Here is a 14,292-nt window from a genome sequence, read left to right as displayed (position 1 = left end):
ATTACAGGCTCAAAATGGCCAGAAACAAAGAACTTTCTTCTGGAACTCGTCAGTCTATTCTTGTTCTGAGACATGAAGGATATTCCATGCAGGAAATTGCCAAGAAACTAAAGATCTCGTACAACGCTGTGTACTACTCCCTTCACAGAACAGCGCAAACTGGATCTAACCAGAATAGAAAAAGGAGTGGGAGGCCCCGGTGCACAACGGAGAAAGAGAACAAGTACATTAGAGTGTCTAGTTTGAGAAACAGACGCCTCACAAGTCCTCAACTGGCAGCTTCATTAAATAGTACCCGCAAAACACCAGTCTCAACGTCAACAGTGAAGATGCGACTCCTGGATGCTGGCCTTCTAGGCAGAGTTGCTCTGTCCAGTGTCTGTGTTCTTTTGCCCATCTTAATCTTTTATTTGTATTGGCCAGTCAGATGTGGCTTTTTCTTTGCTCCACCTCTGGATTACCGACCTCTGCCTGACCTGAGCCTGCCTGCCGTCCTGTTCCTGTGCCCCTGTTGCTGTAATAAACGTTGTTACTTAGACATGGTCTGGTTCTGGGTCTTACCTTGATTCCTGATACATCCATGCTTCACGGTGGGAAGCAGAGAGCGCAGATCATCCATTCACCTACTCTGCATCTCACAAAGACAGAGGTTGGAACCAAAAATCTCTCATTTGGACTCCACAGACCAAAGGACAGATTTACACCAGTCTAATGTCCATTGCTCGTGTTTCTTGGCCCAATCAAGTGTCTTCTTCTTATTGCTGTCCTTTAGTAGTGGTTTCTTTGCAGCAATTTGACCATGAAGGCCTGATTTACGCAGTCTCCTCTGAACAGTTGATGTTGAGATGTGTCTGTTACTTGAACTCTGTGAAGCATTTATTTGGGCTGCAATATGAGGCTGGTAACTCTAATGAATTTATCCTCTGCAGCAGAGGTAACTCTGGGTCTACCTTTCCTGTGGAGGTCCTCATGAGAGCCAGTTACATCATAGCGTTTGATGGGTTTTGCGACTGCACTTGAAGAAACTTGAAAAGTTCTTGAAATGTTCCATATTTACTGACCTTCATGTCTTAAAGTAATGATGGACTGTCTCTTTGCTTTTTTGAGCTGTTCTTGCCAAAATGGAGACTTGGTATTTTACCAAATAGGGCTATCTTCTGTATACCAGCCCTACCTTGTCACAACACAACTGATTGGCTCCAAGAAAGAAAAAATTCCACAATTGAAGTTTTAACAAAGCACACCTGTTGATTGAAATGCATTCCAGGTGAAGACCTCTTGAAGCTGGTTGAGAGAATGCCAAGAGTGTGCAAAGCTGTCATCAAAGCAAAGGGTGGCTACTTTGAAGAATCTCAAATAAACTTATCAAAATATATTTTCTAAGTTATTTGGTTACTACATGATTTCATATTTGTTATTTCATAGTTATGATGTATTCACTATTATTCTACAAAGTAGAAAATAGTACAAATAAAGAAAAACCATTGAATGAGTAGGTGTATTCAAACTTTTGTCTGGTACTGTACATGTGTATTGCAGTTTTGAGGAGAGCATTTCGCTACAACGTTTGCTTCCTTTATTCAGGGCATGTGACCAATAATCTTTGATTTGATTTGATGACAGCCAGGGACTAATTCTGAAAATGTACTGGGCAGGGGCGCAGCCTTGGGTGGGCCTCCATCCACTGGGGAGCCAGTCCGTCAATCAGAATGTGTTTTTCCGCACAAAAGAGCTTTATTACAGACAGAAACATTCCTCAGCACTCGACTCATTTTCCTTTAATGGGTACAAAACAGCCGTTGTCATTCCTGGAAATCGTATCTTACCCGGTATGTTTCACTTTCATTTCTTCATTGAAAGTTAGTGCAAGGGAGTCATGGCGTCATTCCTAGGCTAGACCAGTAGATGGACCTGTTTCACCATAACATTTAACTTCAGATTGAGAGGTCTCATCTAGAGTGCAATAAAATTGGACAGTTCAACATGTTTTTTTTTCTTCACACATTTTTTATTTGGCTTAATTTTTTTTAAAGAAATTATAATAAATATACAACTTGGTTTAACATAGATAAACCCTAATTGTGAGGCCATTAGTTGATGCTCAGTGGTCCACAGGCCCACCATCCAGACATGATAAAAAGGAGACACAATAACAATAAAATGTATGTCAGCAGAAATATAAACCACAAGTTATACATTGCCTTTCAATAAAATGATTGCACTTCCTTCTCTGTTCCCAAATGTTATCAGGCAGGTTCCCACTCCACCTGGTAGACTAGCTGCTTGCGTTCGTCAGACAACAACAAAAAAGGATAACAAAGGACTTGATTGCATAGTAACTTCTATTACATTTACTATGCAATGAACTGAGATCACAGAATATACGCCAAACCCCACTGCAACACACCTGTAGGTCTACTTCCATTGACCAATCCATCTGGCATTAGTCAAGACCATCCTAAATGTTAACAAGCAGCTGTCCATACTAGAACTCCACTAGGTAGCTGTGTGCCTTCATCAGGCGTTTGAGCTTGTTCTGCAGTGCAGCCCTCTTGCTGCCGATGTCGAAGTCCTCCTTCAGCAGCTGCTCGATGTTGTCCTTCTCCTGCAGAGTCTGAAGCATCTCCCTCTGCAGCTGGGAAGCAAACTCCTGCAGGACCAGGTAGCGGATCACCATGGGAATCTGATCAGCCAGACGCTGACTGGCAATCTGGCAAAGATAAAGAGACAGACAAGACAAAACACCTATTAATAAAATAGATAGATATAGTGGTCTACCATCACTTTTGTCCCATTCAAGTTGTAGTCTCCTCACAATGGTTGGTTCACACACACTCTGAATTGTATAATGGTATAGCACATTTACATGCAATATTATAATCTAGCTTTCAGGGAATTGGTGAAGAAATTAGTTTAAGAATCAGCAGTTCCATTCAATCTCTGAGTTAGTGCCCTCTTATCCCTAGTCTGAAGAGCTGGTGGAAATACAGGTAGGTTCTTGTTTAGGGTGTTAGGCCAGCATCTAAGATAGTGATTTACACAGTGCTTACAGTGTAATAGGACATGAGGTGCAGAATCATCTCCTGTAGGGTGGCATGGTTGTCTGTGCTAAAGATCGTACTCCTTATCTCAGTTAAGGGTTGGTCTTCGTCCTCCTCCCTCTTCCTCTCACACAGACTGTGGCTGTAGGTGCTGTCCTGTGTGTACACTATCATCTCCATCTTGAACTGAGTCCTCAACATGGACTCAGCTGTAGACTCATTCACCTGCTTAATGGCCTCAATCTTTGTCTGTAGTTAACAAAACACAACTCAGTCAATCAACAGGAGATAAATGTAGTTGGTGCATGTCAGCTATCTAATTCACATACAGGTTGATGACCAACTGTGGGAATATCAGAGATAAATGGTGACATTAATATTGCATGGTGTGAGATAAACCTTCGCTGATTTCAAGAGGTTAGGAAATCCAGTGAAGCTGCTCTGAGCCAGCAGTAAGAACACCTTCCTAACGGCATCTAGAGAAGGGAAGAAACACCATAACATCACTCAGGACTCACAGATAGATTACATTCTTGGATGGAAAATATACATAAAGCATCTTGGCTTTATAGTTTGGCAAATAGGGCCCCCATATCAAATAAAATCACAAACTGGGTTTCAGTATATGTATCAAATAAAATGATCAAACATATACTATACCTGAAATCTCCTTCAGTTTCTTGACTGCTGGTTCCTCCAGTTGTTTGATCTGGTCTTTCACCATCACCTCAAAGGTCTTGTAGTTGATGAACCCTGGGAGCTCCCTTCCACGGTACGTCTTCTCATAATCATCCACTTCTCCCTCGATCCTCTGGTTAACTGCAATATACAAAGGATGTCACTGTTGCATTACATTAAATAAGCACGTGTATATGCCTTCCATGTTGAATACAAATTTGGTACAGAAATCTCAATTCACATATCTATTATTTGTTATCTAGCACGCTGAAATGAGCAATTGTTTTCGATGGGTGTGTGATAATAGTACACTCACAGTTTTCTCCAGAGCGATCCAGGTGTAACTTCCATTTCCCAAACTCTTTTCTGAGTGTGGAGAAGACGTTGAGACGAACTCCGCTTTTCAGCTCCTCCCCAGTGCTCAGGTTGATGGCATCTTGGGTGAATGCAGTCACTTTCTGGGACACAGAAAAATAAGTTGTTGGATACATGGAGAGGGATAGACGGATAGAAAGAGAAAAAGCCATGGATATAAAATATGATCAACTTTCAAATTATTTCCAGAATTTTCCAATTTTGCTAACAAAGACTAACATGACTGCTGTGAGTTTGGGTCAAGAGTCAAAGCCAAAGCAGAGTGAAAAAGACTGTAACTAAATAATCTGGGGATTGCAGGCTGGGGGACTCACATCAATTAGGAAATACAGCCTCTCTGCCGAGTCCTCAGGTGGCCCGGTACCATATCTTTCCAGCTCGGCATGTGTCTCTGCCAGCTTTGCCTCAATCTGCTCTTCTAGACGAGGCAGGGATTTCTAAAGGGCACAACGCAGAGTCATGGCTTATGGCAACAGTCACTCAGTAACAAATGTATAGGATTTTGTGCAGTGAAATGTAATGGAAGAAGAATTTACCTCGATATGATGCACCAGTTCAAGAGTTAATTTCTCTGCCAGTTTAGGGATGGTGGCATGGCCCTCATCATAAAGTGTGCTGCAGAAATGATAGGATTTTTTTTTCTCACAACTTCACAAATAGTTTGGTTACCACACAGGTACAAACTTTATTTAAAAATCTATAAAATAGATCGTATTGTATAAAATCTGAGGGACACATCAGCCTAGAGGACCAACCTGAGATGAGCGTGCTCTTTGAAGAAAGCCTTCTCCCTCTCTGTGGCCTCGGTCAGTGAGACTCGCTCCATGATCTCCTTCTGGCCCCTGCACTTGACTATCATGTAGCCCTTAGTCAGGTGGATAACCTCATTATGAACTATGTCCACCACCGTCTCCTCTGTGCCTTTGTCTACCAGGTCAGGCTTGGTCAGGATGCCTGTTCAATGGGAAACACACACAAATCTCACTCATTAAAGTCAACACAAGTCAACATGGTCCATAATAGTTGAGTAAATATTAAAAGGGGGATTACCTAATGTCCTTTCCCCTTCAGGGTCCACCTCTTGTGCCATCTGCAAAGCCTCTGTGGTTGCAATGTCAACGTTGCATGGCACAACCACCAAGTTGATTGTTTCTTGCTTCATGATGAATTTCCGTATCAGTCTCTTAATCTGAAAATGTTGAACATTATTATACATAACATGTTGTGGGGGGACTTGGCTTCTGTTCTAAAACTGGGGTTAAAAATGCACAGTGTTTTCCCACTAACATTGTGGGTCAGGTGGAAGGGTGTACCTGTTCACCAATGTTCTCAGGTTGACCTTTGACAGCTACCCGGGCGATGCCTGGCAGGTCGATGAGTGTGAGGTCTGGGACGTCAGGGGAGCCAATCTCTAGGCTGATGAGGTCATCACTGATACCCACCCCCACACCTGCCATTTCATCCTGGGCTGAAGGAAGGAATAAGAATACAGAACACCGTTGCTAGAAACCACCAGGGTTCCAACAGCACAATAGTAAAGTGCATCAAGTTATCTTTTTTATTGGCATTTAGGTATTTAATACTTATGGTTGTGCTGTGTTATGGAATAGAGAACATAGATAAGACTTTAGAGACTTTCATCTTTGCTATGATCAGCAGACCAATGACCACACCTTCACGAATTTTCTTCTCCACATCAGAGGGATCCTCAATCTCCTCTTCATGGTCTTGGTAGCTGATTTTTCCATGCCATTCCTCTCCTTCTTTCTTCCTCTTCATCTTCAGCTCGAGAGGGCATCGTGTTACAATACCTGTCAGAGTTGACAGAGGAGGAGGAATTAGAGTGGGATCAAATGAAACTGAACAAAAGCCCATACATCAACTAAAGCAACCAGAAATAAATTACTTTTAATGAAAATGAAATTGTCCAATGCTTAATTACCAAGTGAAATTAGAAATCAAATGATAATCAAATCAATATAGGCAATATAGGCTTCTTCAACCTATTTGAGACTGATATTGATAAATAAACAAGGATACAGTAAACATGTCGTCCCCCACAAATGATGCAACCATACAGATACGAACCCTGTTTAGGGTAAGGATACAAACATGGTTTAGGGTAAGGGTTTGGGTTAGGTGGTCAAGTGGCATCTCTAACAATGAAAATAAATGTCTTCAAAAATGGAAAGCAGTTAGCCTCGGTACCAGTATCTTTAGGTAATCCACTCCCTGTTCTCCATGTCATGCACTGAGGCATAATAAGAATTAGAGACTGCCTCCACGATGACCAAGCTTTGTTTTCAATGTAATCTACTCACATTCACTTTTTCATGGTTGCTGCCATCTTTCTTACTGGGATTAAGAAGCCTGCGCACTAGCACTCAGTGCACACTGAACAGACAGCATTATCGAGCAAACATTCACCAGCAACTCTGTCAGATCATATGGACAGCTAAACAAGCCGACCAGCACTTCCCCGGGCTAGCTGGGATCATGATCTCAGAGCATGAATATAAAATGTTCATATCCTAATAACCACTTTAGTCATCGTTGCTGCGCGCCCTGCACCCTGTATGCACTGAGTGCTAGTGCGCATGTGATGTTGGTCCTTATAAACTGGATGCAACCCGGGTATAGAGGGTCCATGAATCTGCCTATGCGAACATGAATAGATTACCTTGAAAACAACAAGCGGACGCAGTCTCCAGTTCTTATTATACCTCAGTGGAGGAGGCAAGATCAGTGGGACCAATGATGTGTATAAACCCACAATGACTGACAGAGGGTGCTGTATTGATGTTACCACGCAGTCATCTTGCTACTTCTCCTCCATGGTAAAAAAAGATTTAGGAAACTATATACATTTATTTATTCATGTCTACATTCATTTTTCACACGTTTATTCTATTACAGACACCTTAATGTATACTTTAAGTTATATTATGTGAGATAAACATACAAATCTATTTGTATGTTTTGTTCACATAATATAATTTAAAAGTTTGAAGATCAGTCAATCCAGATAATTTCAAGATCTTTGAAAGTTTCTTCAAGTGCAGTCACAAAAACCATCAAGCGCTATAATGAAATTGGCTCTCATGAGGAAAGAAAGACCCATAGTTACCTCTGCTACAGAGGATAAATTCATTAGAAATTGCAGCCCAAATAAATGCTTCGCAGAGTTCAAGTAACAGACACATCTCAACATCAACTGTTCAGAGGAGCCTGTGTGGAACAGGCCTTCATGGTCGAATTGCTGCAAAGAAACCACTACTTAAGGACACCAATAAAAAGAAGGGCCAAGAAACACGAGCAATGGACATTAGACCGGTGGAAATCTGTCTTTTGGTCTGATAAGTCCAATTTTGAGACACAGAGTAGGCGAACGGATGACCTCCGCATATGTGGTTCCCACCGTGAAGCATGGAGGAAGAGGTGTGATGGTGTGGGGGTCCTTTGCTAGTGACAATGTCTGCGATTTATTTAGAATTCAAGGCACACTTAACCAGCCTGGCTACCACAGCATTCTGCAGCGATACGCCATCCCATCTGTTTTGCGCTTAGTAGGACTATCATTTGTTTTTCAACAGGAAAATGACCCAACACACCTCCAAGCTGTGTAAGGGCTATTTGAACAAGAATGAGAGTGATAGAGTGCTGCATCAGAAGACCTGGCCTCCACAATCACCCTACCTCAACCCAATTGAGATGGTTTTGGATGAGTTGGACCGCAGAGTGAAGGAAAAGCAGCCAACAAGTGCTCAGCATATGTGGGAACTCCTTCAAGACTGTTGGAAAAGTATTACAGGTGAAGCTGGTTGAGAGAATGCCAAGAGTGTGCAAAGCTGTCATCAAGGCAAAGGGTGGCTACTTTCATTTGAATCTCAAATATAAAATATATTTTGATTTGTTTAACACTTTTTTGGTTACTACATGATTCCGTATGTGTGATTTCATAGTTTTGATGTCTTCACTATTATTCTACAATGTTGAAAATAGTATAAAGTAAGAAAAACCCTTGAATGAGTAGGTGTGTCCAAACTTCTGACTGGTACTCTATTATTTATTTTTTTACTAACGCTACGGTCCCACTACTATTGTTTTTTATTAAACATGTAATTGAAATACTGGAAATACTGTAGAATTCCATTCATTCCTATGGAGGAGTGCCAATTTGGCTGACTGACCAGTGGCTTCAAGCCTCTCAATGGCCAATAGGCTACATGGCATCAGCAATCCAAAGTTTATATACATCATTGGGTGGGACCATTTTCAATTTGTATTTATTATGGACCCAATGTGACCAGCCAAATTAAGGCAGTTACTTCTAGCTAAGAAGACAGATATGCGTGTGAACAATGGGTGCGACTCCAAAATTAATTTTATTTTATTTTTAAGTTGCCGGTATGTCATGTGTCCTACTTATCAGTACACTCCTAACAATCTATGCACACACAAAAAATATATTCAATCAAATAAGCCACACATACTGAATAAGCCATTCCATTTTTGTTAACCACATTTCAACACTTTCTCATTGACCTGTATATTAAAACTCCACCTGCTGGAGAAGTCAGATTTTGGGCCTAGATATCCCTCTTGCTTCGCCTCTTCCTCTCTGGTGACTCACACATTTCAATGAATTATTATAGTAATAATTATAATTATATATATAATAATATAATAATAATAATATAGAATATAATAAATATAATTACAACTTTCGAACGGACACCGTTCCACAAAATCAAACAGACAACGATCTACAGTCCCCTTCTTATCATAGAGAACAATAATCATGATCTGTTTCATGAATTATCCAGCATGGTCTCATATTTCGATTTTAGCAGACGCTCTTATCCATAGCAATTTACAGTAGTGAGTGCATCATTTGTAATAGATGTTTCTAGGGATGCACGATATATCGGTGAACATATCGGAATTAGCCGATATTAGCTAAAAATGCCAACATCGGTATCGGCAGATGTCTAGTTTAATTAACACTGATGTGCAAAACCGATGTCGAAGCTGACGTGCGTACCTATATAATGTAGGTACATGACGTAATGACACCACATAATAGTTTGCGCTATACGTGCAACCAGCATTCCTAAACTAGCCCACAATGTCTGCTGTGTGGATCGAGCAGTCATTTGAAAGAGTAACAAAATTTCAGCGAGACAACTCAAAGGCGAAATCCATTTAAGCCAAGATAATGGAATTCATTGCCCTTGACAATCAACCGTTCTCTGTTGTGGGTGATGTTGGCTTTCGCCAACTGGTCGAGCACCGGTACACACTACCAAATGTGCTATTTTTCAGATGTTGCCCTACTGGAGTTACACAGCAATAGTGTCACTGCTATTAGCTTCACAACATGCATACTATGGATCGCCATTTGGGTCTTTGTGTGTCACTAGCACTGTCAAAGCTGTACAAAAAAAGTTTGCAAACAAGCAAACACTGGCCACTAACAATGTGTTTACAATACCACGTTGGGTAATAAAGCATCATTTGTTCGAGCGCAACTTCTGGAGTAGCTAGCTTTAGCTTGGTATTACCTAATGTTAGCTAGCATCAATACAACCAGCCTGAAAACAATGACCAGTAGAAACTGTAGTAATTTCCATTATTCTTAGCAATGGTTTAGGAATCCTTGTGTAAGTATTAGCTAGGTTGCCACTTGTTCGCCTATTGAAACTGAACTCCAGTTCATGAAAAAGAAATAGCTATCCAGCTACTTAACCCTGTTATAAGCCACCAGCTAGCTAGCTTCATCTGGCTATTCAGCTTCATCTGGCTCGACCAGACCGGGTTATGTGTTGTGAAGGTAGCCACAATAAGGATTAGGCACAATAGTGGAATTTGCGGATTGCCTTCAAAATAAAAGTATGTCATTGACAGTGATGCAAATTAATACAAATAGTATAATTATGCCATACTTTTCTTTTGAAGGCTAACCGCAAAGTCCACTATTGTGGCCAATCCTTAATTGAGGCTAGCTTCACATAGATGGGTCCGATGGGTCAAATAAGAACTGTTTTAAAAATTAGGGTTATTTTAGATGATGACACCTAGCTATTTTTGTTTTACGTAGTGATTACACATTGATTACACTATCACTCGTATTTCATACGTCACAACATTTCATCGATACGTATGCTACATTGCTGGTAAAGTTGTCTCGCGCACCTACAGTGCTGGTCATTTAAAAAAAAGCTAGCTAGCTCATGGATGCAAAAAAAAAAAATCCCCAAAAACATAGCAAAACAACATAATCTGTTTCAGTAGCTATACGATTCATCGATACGTATGCTACGTTGCTGGTAAAATTGTCTCGCGCACCTACAGTGCTGGTCATTTTTTTTTAAACTAGCTAGCTCATGGATGCAAACAATGTTCTTCCTCCAAAACATAGCAAAACGACATCTGTTTCAGTAGCTTGATTACACTCACTCGTATTTCATATGTCACAACGATTCATCGATACGTATGCTACATAGCTACTGAAACAGATTATGTCGTTTTGCTATGTTTTGGGGGAAGAACGTTGTTTGCATCCATGAGCTAGTTAGCTTTTTTTAAATGACCAGCACTGTAGGTGCGCGAGACAATTTTACCAGCAATGTAGCATACGTATCGATGAATCGTTGTGACATATGAAATTCGAGTGAGTGTAATCAATGTGTAATCACTACGTAAAACAATTATGAACGCTTTAAATTATTATGTGACGTGTAGTCATATTCAGGTCCTGATTGGTCAACAAGCTTATTTGACACGTCAAATAGTGTTATTTGACACATCAAATAGTGGTAAATAGTCAATTTTTTGACACGCAAAGACCCAAATTGCGTCCCATAGCAAAGATCCAGCCCCAAAAAATTGCTAGCAAGTGCAAGCTAACTGGCTAAATTGCCGTATATGTTTAAGGCTTTTCGACCTGTCCCCAAATGAATGTGAATGGTTCAGAGTTTGTTTTGATATTTTAACTTGCGTGTCGTGATAGCGTTTGGTGTAGGGGGACAAACTAAATGTGTGCACGATAGCGCACGCGCGCAGCCGGTTTGGGTTCCGTGTAACAGTGAGGAAAAAAGTAGTCGGCTTGAGGATAAATTCAGCCACTATTTATTGTTGAACTCAGCTGGTTTTGTTTGGCTAATAGCCTACACATATGGGCTGCAATATTCTAGGTACATTTAAATTAAATGCAACTTGAGTTGCTCCAACGGTGTCCTGAAGTCTGCATCTTCTGTGTGCACGGCCTGTAGGTCCAGGTTGCGGGCCGAATGTTTTCTATACTCAGTATTGCCAACCCGTACAGTATTTCCTGAGACATTGTGCATTATATGTTGATACATTTAGTCTTGAATGATGCATGCCAAGATATTGATGCATGCCAAGACTATTGATATTGCAACCACACAACTCAGACTCCGGTTCGACAGTATGAATGAAGGCTGGGCTGCAATGAAATCGCAAACAGCTTTTCTTGTTCAAGCCCTTAACAACTTGTCTGCTAAAGATGATAACCTGTTTGCATCTGTTAATTTATTGGCTGTCCAGTATCAAGACAATATAAGGTTAATCACTTTCCATAACGTGTTGAGGCCGGTGGGTACACACTCAATTCTTTATTGCTGTGACTTGCTTGCTAGTTGAGATTTCTGCTCTTCACTCAAGTTATCGGTTTAGCCTAGATTTCACTGATCTTAGTAGCAGAAAGCATTTTTTTTATCTGTGTCCTTCAAGACAGCTGTCAATGATCACGTTAGGCTGCGTTTCACTTATTTTTTTTAATGGTGGTTTGATCGCAGGGGAGGAACTAATAATGTCTGCAGTTTTCGGTTTGGCTATTTGTTTCAAGTGTATTAGTCTATAAATACATCTCTTTGACACAATTCGTCATCTCTCCCATGTGTTATTCGACTAGTAGTTGTTCCGAAATTGTTATTGCTTACCTACATTTTACTCCCTCTATGTTTATGTGGCCGATGTGATATGGCTAGCTAGTTAGTGGTGGTGCGCGCTAATAATGTTTCAGTCGGTGACGTCACTCGCTCTGAGACCTAGAAGAAATTGTTCCCCTTACTCTGTGGAGCAATGGATAAAGATGCTTCGTGAGTGACTGGTTGATGTGCGCAGAGGGTCCCTGGTTCGAGTCAGGTCGGGGCTCATTTACAACACCGAATGACATGCATGACTAATGTTACAGAACTCCGCCCAGTTTCCCTGATGTTGCTACGGCAATCAAACTATTAAATCTGTCGCTTCTACTAAGATCGTTTTCTCTTCTAAAACTAAGAAGAATTAGGCTAAGTAAGCTCCACTCATTGCACTGTCGTCTGGCGCCATCTTAGCCTTGATCACGGCATTTATTCAAGGATATACCCATATACTTTCAATCAGTAATATATTTTTTAGTCACATTCCTGAAGCACAAGAACGTAGCTTCCTAGTACATAAGGTTATTAGTGACTTTTTGGAGTCTTACTGTATAAATGATTTATTAAATACATTTTTAAAAAACACATCGATAAGCTGGGGCTGCGGGGGTGTCAGGTACGCCAGTGCGTCTATCCATGAGTCCAGGTCTAATTATCACTCACCACTCCCCCTTGGCAAAGCCACCCCAGACAGCGCCTCCAACACGGAGCTCTTCCCCGAACTCTGGTCCCCTATCACGGCGATGGCTGGCAGCGCAAGGTCCTTCTCTACGCCAAGGGAGCGTAGAGAGTCGATGAGGTCGATACAGGGCCGCACCTTCTCTTCGTAATGTTGGTTCAGCGTATTATTCATGGTGTATTATTATTTAGTGATACAACTTAAATAAAAAGCAAGATTTTCTGCTATCTGATGCCCACTGCGGATGTTGAAAAGTTATGAAATGATTGGCAATGCATATATTTCAAAAGTAGTCTATTCCCTCCTCAAGCTCCAGTCCCTTCTCCGAGAGGGAGAGTTTTTACTCTCGACTCGTTTTTATAACAACCGGTTTTGTAAAACGGAGGGAGTATCATTCCTGGGAATCGAATCTTACACGGTATGTTTCACTTTCATGTCTCAATTGAAAGTTAGTGCTGAAGCTGGATGCTGTCATGGGATGGGGTAAGGCTATAGGGCAGGGTTCCCCAACAACGTCGCCTATGGGCACAAACCCACCGTCGCTGGAGACGAGTCGCGTTTTGTCTCACCAGGGGTGATGGTCTGATTCGCGTTAATCGTCGAAGGAATGAGCGTTACACCGAGGCCTGTACTCTGGAGCGGGATCGATTTGGAGGTGGAGGGTCTGGTCTGGGGCGGTGCGTCACAGCATCAATTCAATTCAATTCAAGGGCTTTATTGGCATGGGAAACATGTGTTAACATTGCCAAAGCAAATGAGGTAGACAACATACAAAGTGAATATATAAGGTGAAAAACAACAAAAATGAACAGTAAACATTACACATACAGAAGTTTCAAAACAGTAAAGACATTACAAATGTCATATATATATATATATATATATATATATATATATATATATATATATATATATATATATATATATATATATATATATATATATACAATGTACAAATAGTTAAAGGACTGTAAGGAATTGCTATTTCGTATGCAGGTGACTAAACTTACTGCTAATTACATGGCTACAACTCACAGTAAAGCCTGTGGGGTCCCCTACAGGATAGCTCCCACATTACACACATAATCTCCCTTTTTTAACCGAACACTGTGCCCGAAGAAGATCCTACGATGACGGACAGACAACTGAGCCAATGGCGGAAGACTACAGACTACAACCAGCTGAACCAATCCGGAGATCCGATCTTCCTAGGGTCAACCTACTTTCTGTGACGTATATAAGGGCTGTGCTGACTGTTTACGCTCTCTGCCTGCTGTTCCAACACGAACTAACGGAAGAGCCGTATTTACGTGTACCAGATATTCTCCCTCTGAAATAAACTGTCGCTTGTCGTACAATTTTAACACCTGGTCTGAATCGATCCTTAACCGGCTCACCCTTCTAATATCCTTTTATCAACAGGACACAAGATAAAATAAATAAGCATAAATATGGGTTGTATTTACAATGGTGTTTGTTCTTCACTGGTTGCCCTTTTCTCGTGGCAACAGGTCACAAATCTTGCTGCTGTGATGGCACACTGTGGAATTTCACCCAAAAGATATGGGAG

The 14,292-nt window shown here is 41.0% G+C and overlaps 1 protein-coding gene across 1 annotated transcript; it reads right to left on the bottom strand.

The window, feature by feature from the left end:
• Window positions 1–2,000: 2,000 nt before the first annotated feature.
• Window positions 2,001–13,069, bottom strand: LOC115143313 (interferon-induced GTP-binding protein Mx1). The gene is made up of 12 exons (XM_029683587.2): window positions 12,707–13,069; window positions 5,768–5,905; window positions 5,408–5,562; window positions 5,145–5,283; window positions 4,850–5,048; window positions 4,631–4,709; window positions 4,409–4,531; window positions 4,036–4,177; window positions 3,702–3,860; window positions 3,441–3,517; window positions 3,051–3,290; window positions 2,001–2,710 (listed from the first exon to the last, which is right to left on the bottom strand). The coding sequence occupies exons 1-12, from the start codon at window positions 12,894–12,896 to the stop codon at window positions 2,486–2,488; spliced, it is 1,866 nt and encodes a 621-aa protein (XP_029539447.1). The 5' UTR covers window positions 12,897–13,069; the 3' UTR covers window positions 2,001–2,485.
• Window positions 13,070–14,292: the final 1,223 nt, after the last annotated feature.

The sequence above is a fragment of the Oncorhynchus nerka genome, linkage group LG15 (genome assembly GCF_034236695.1).
Source record: "Oncorhynchus nerka isolate Pitt River linkage group LG15, Oner_Uvic_2.0, whole genome shotgun sequence".
NCBI classification, from domain to species: domain Eukaryota; kingdom Metazoa; phylum Chordata; class Actinopteri; order Salmoniformes; family Salmonidae; genus Oncorhynchus; species Oncorhynchus nerka.
Note: the sequence above shows the minus strand (reverse complement) of the source record. Positions and strands in the feature narration are given on the sequence as shown.

Excerpts from the sequence above, each read along its gene's own strand:
- LOC115143313 (XM_029683587.2), bottom strand. The coding sequence starts at position 12,896 with ATGAATAATACGCTGAACCAACATTACGAAGAGAAGGTGCGGCCCTGT. Across the intron at positions 5,906-12,706 it reads GGCTTTGCCAAGGGGGAGTG|GTATTGTAACACGATGCCCT; the intron begins GTGAGTGATAAT and ends CAACTCTGACAG. Across the intron at positions 4,532-4,630 it reads AACTGGTGCATCATATCGAG|AAATCCCTGCCTCGTCTAGA; the intron begins GTAAATTCTTCT and ends TGTGCCCTTTAG.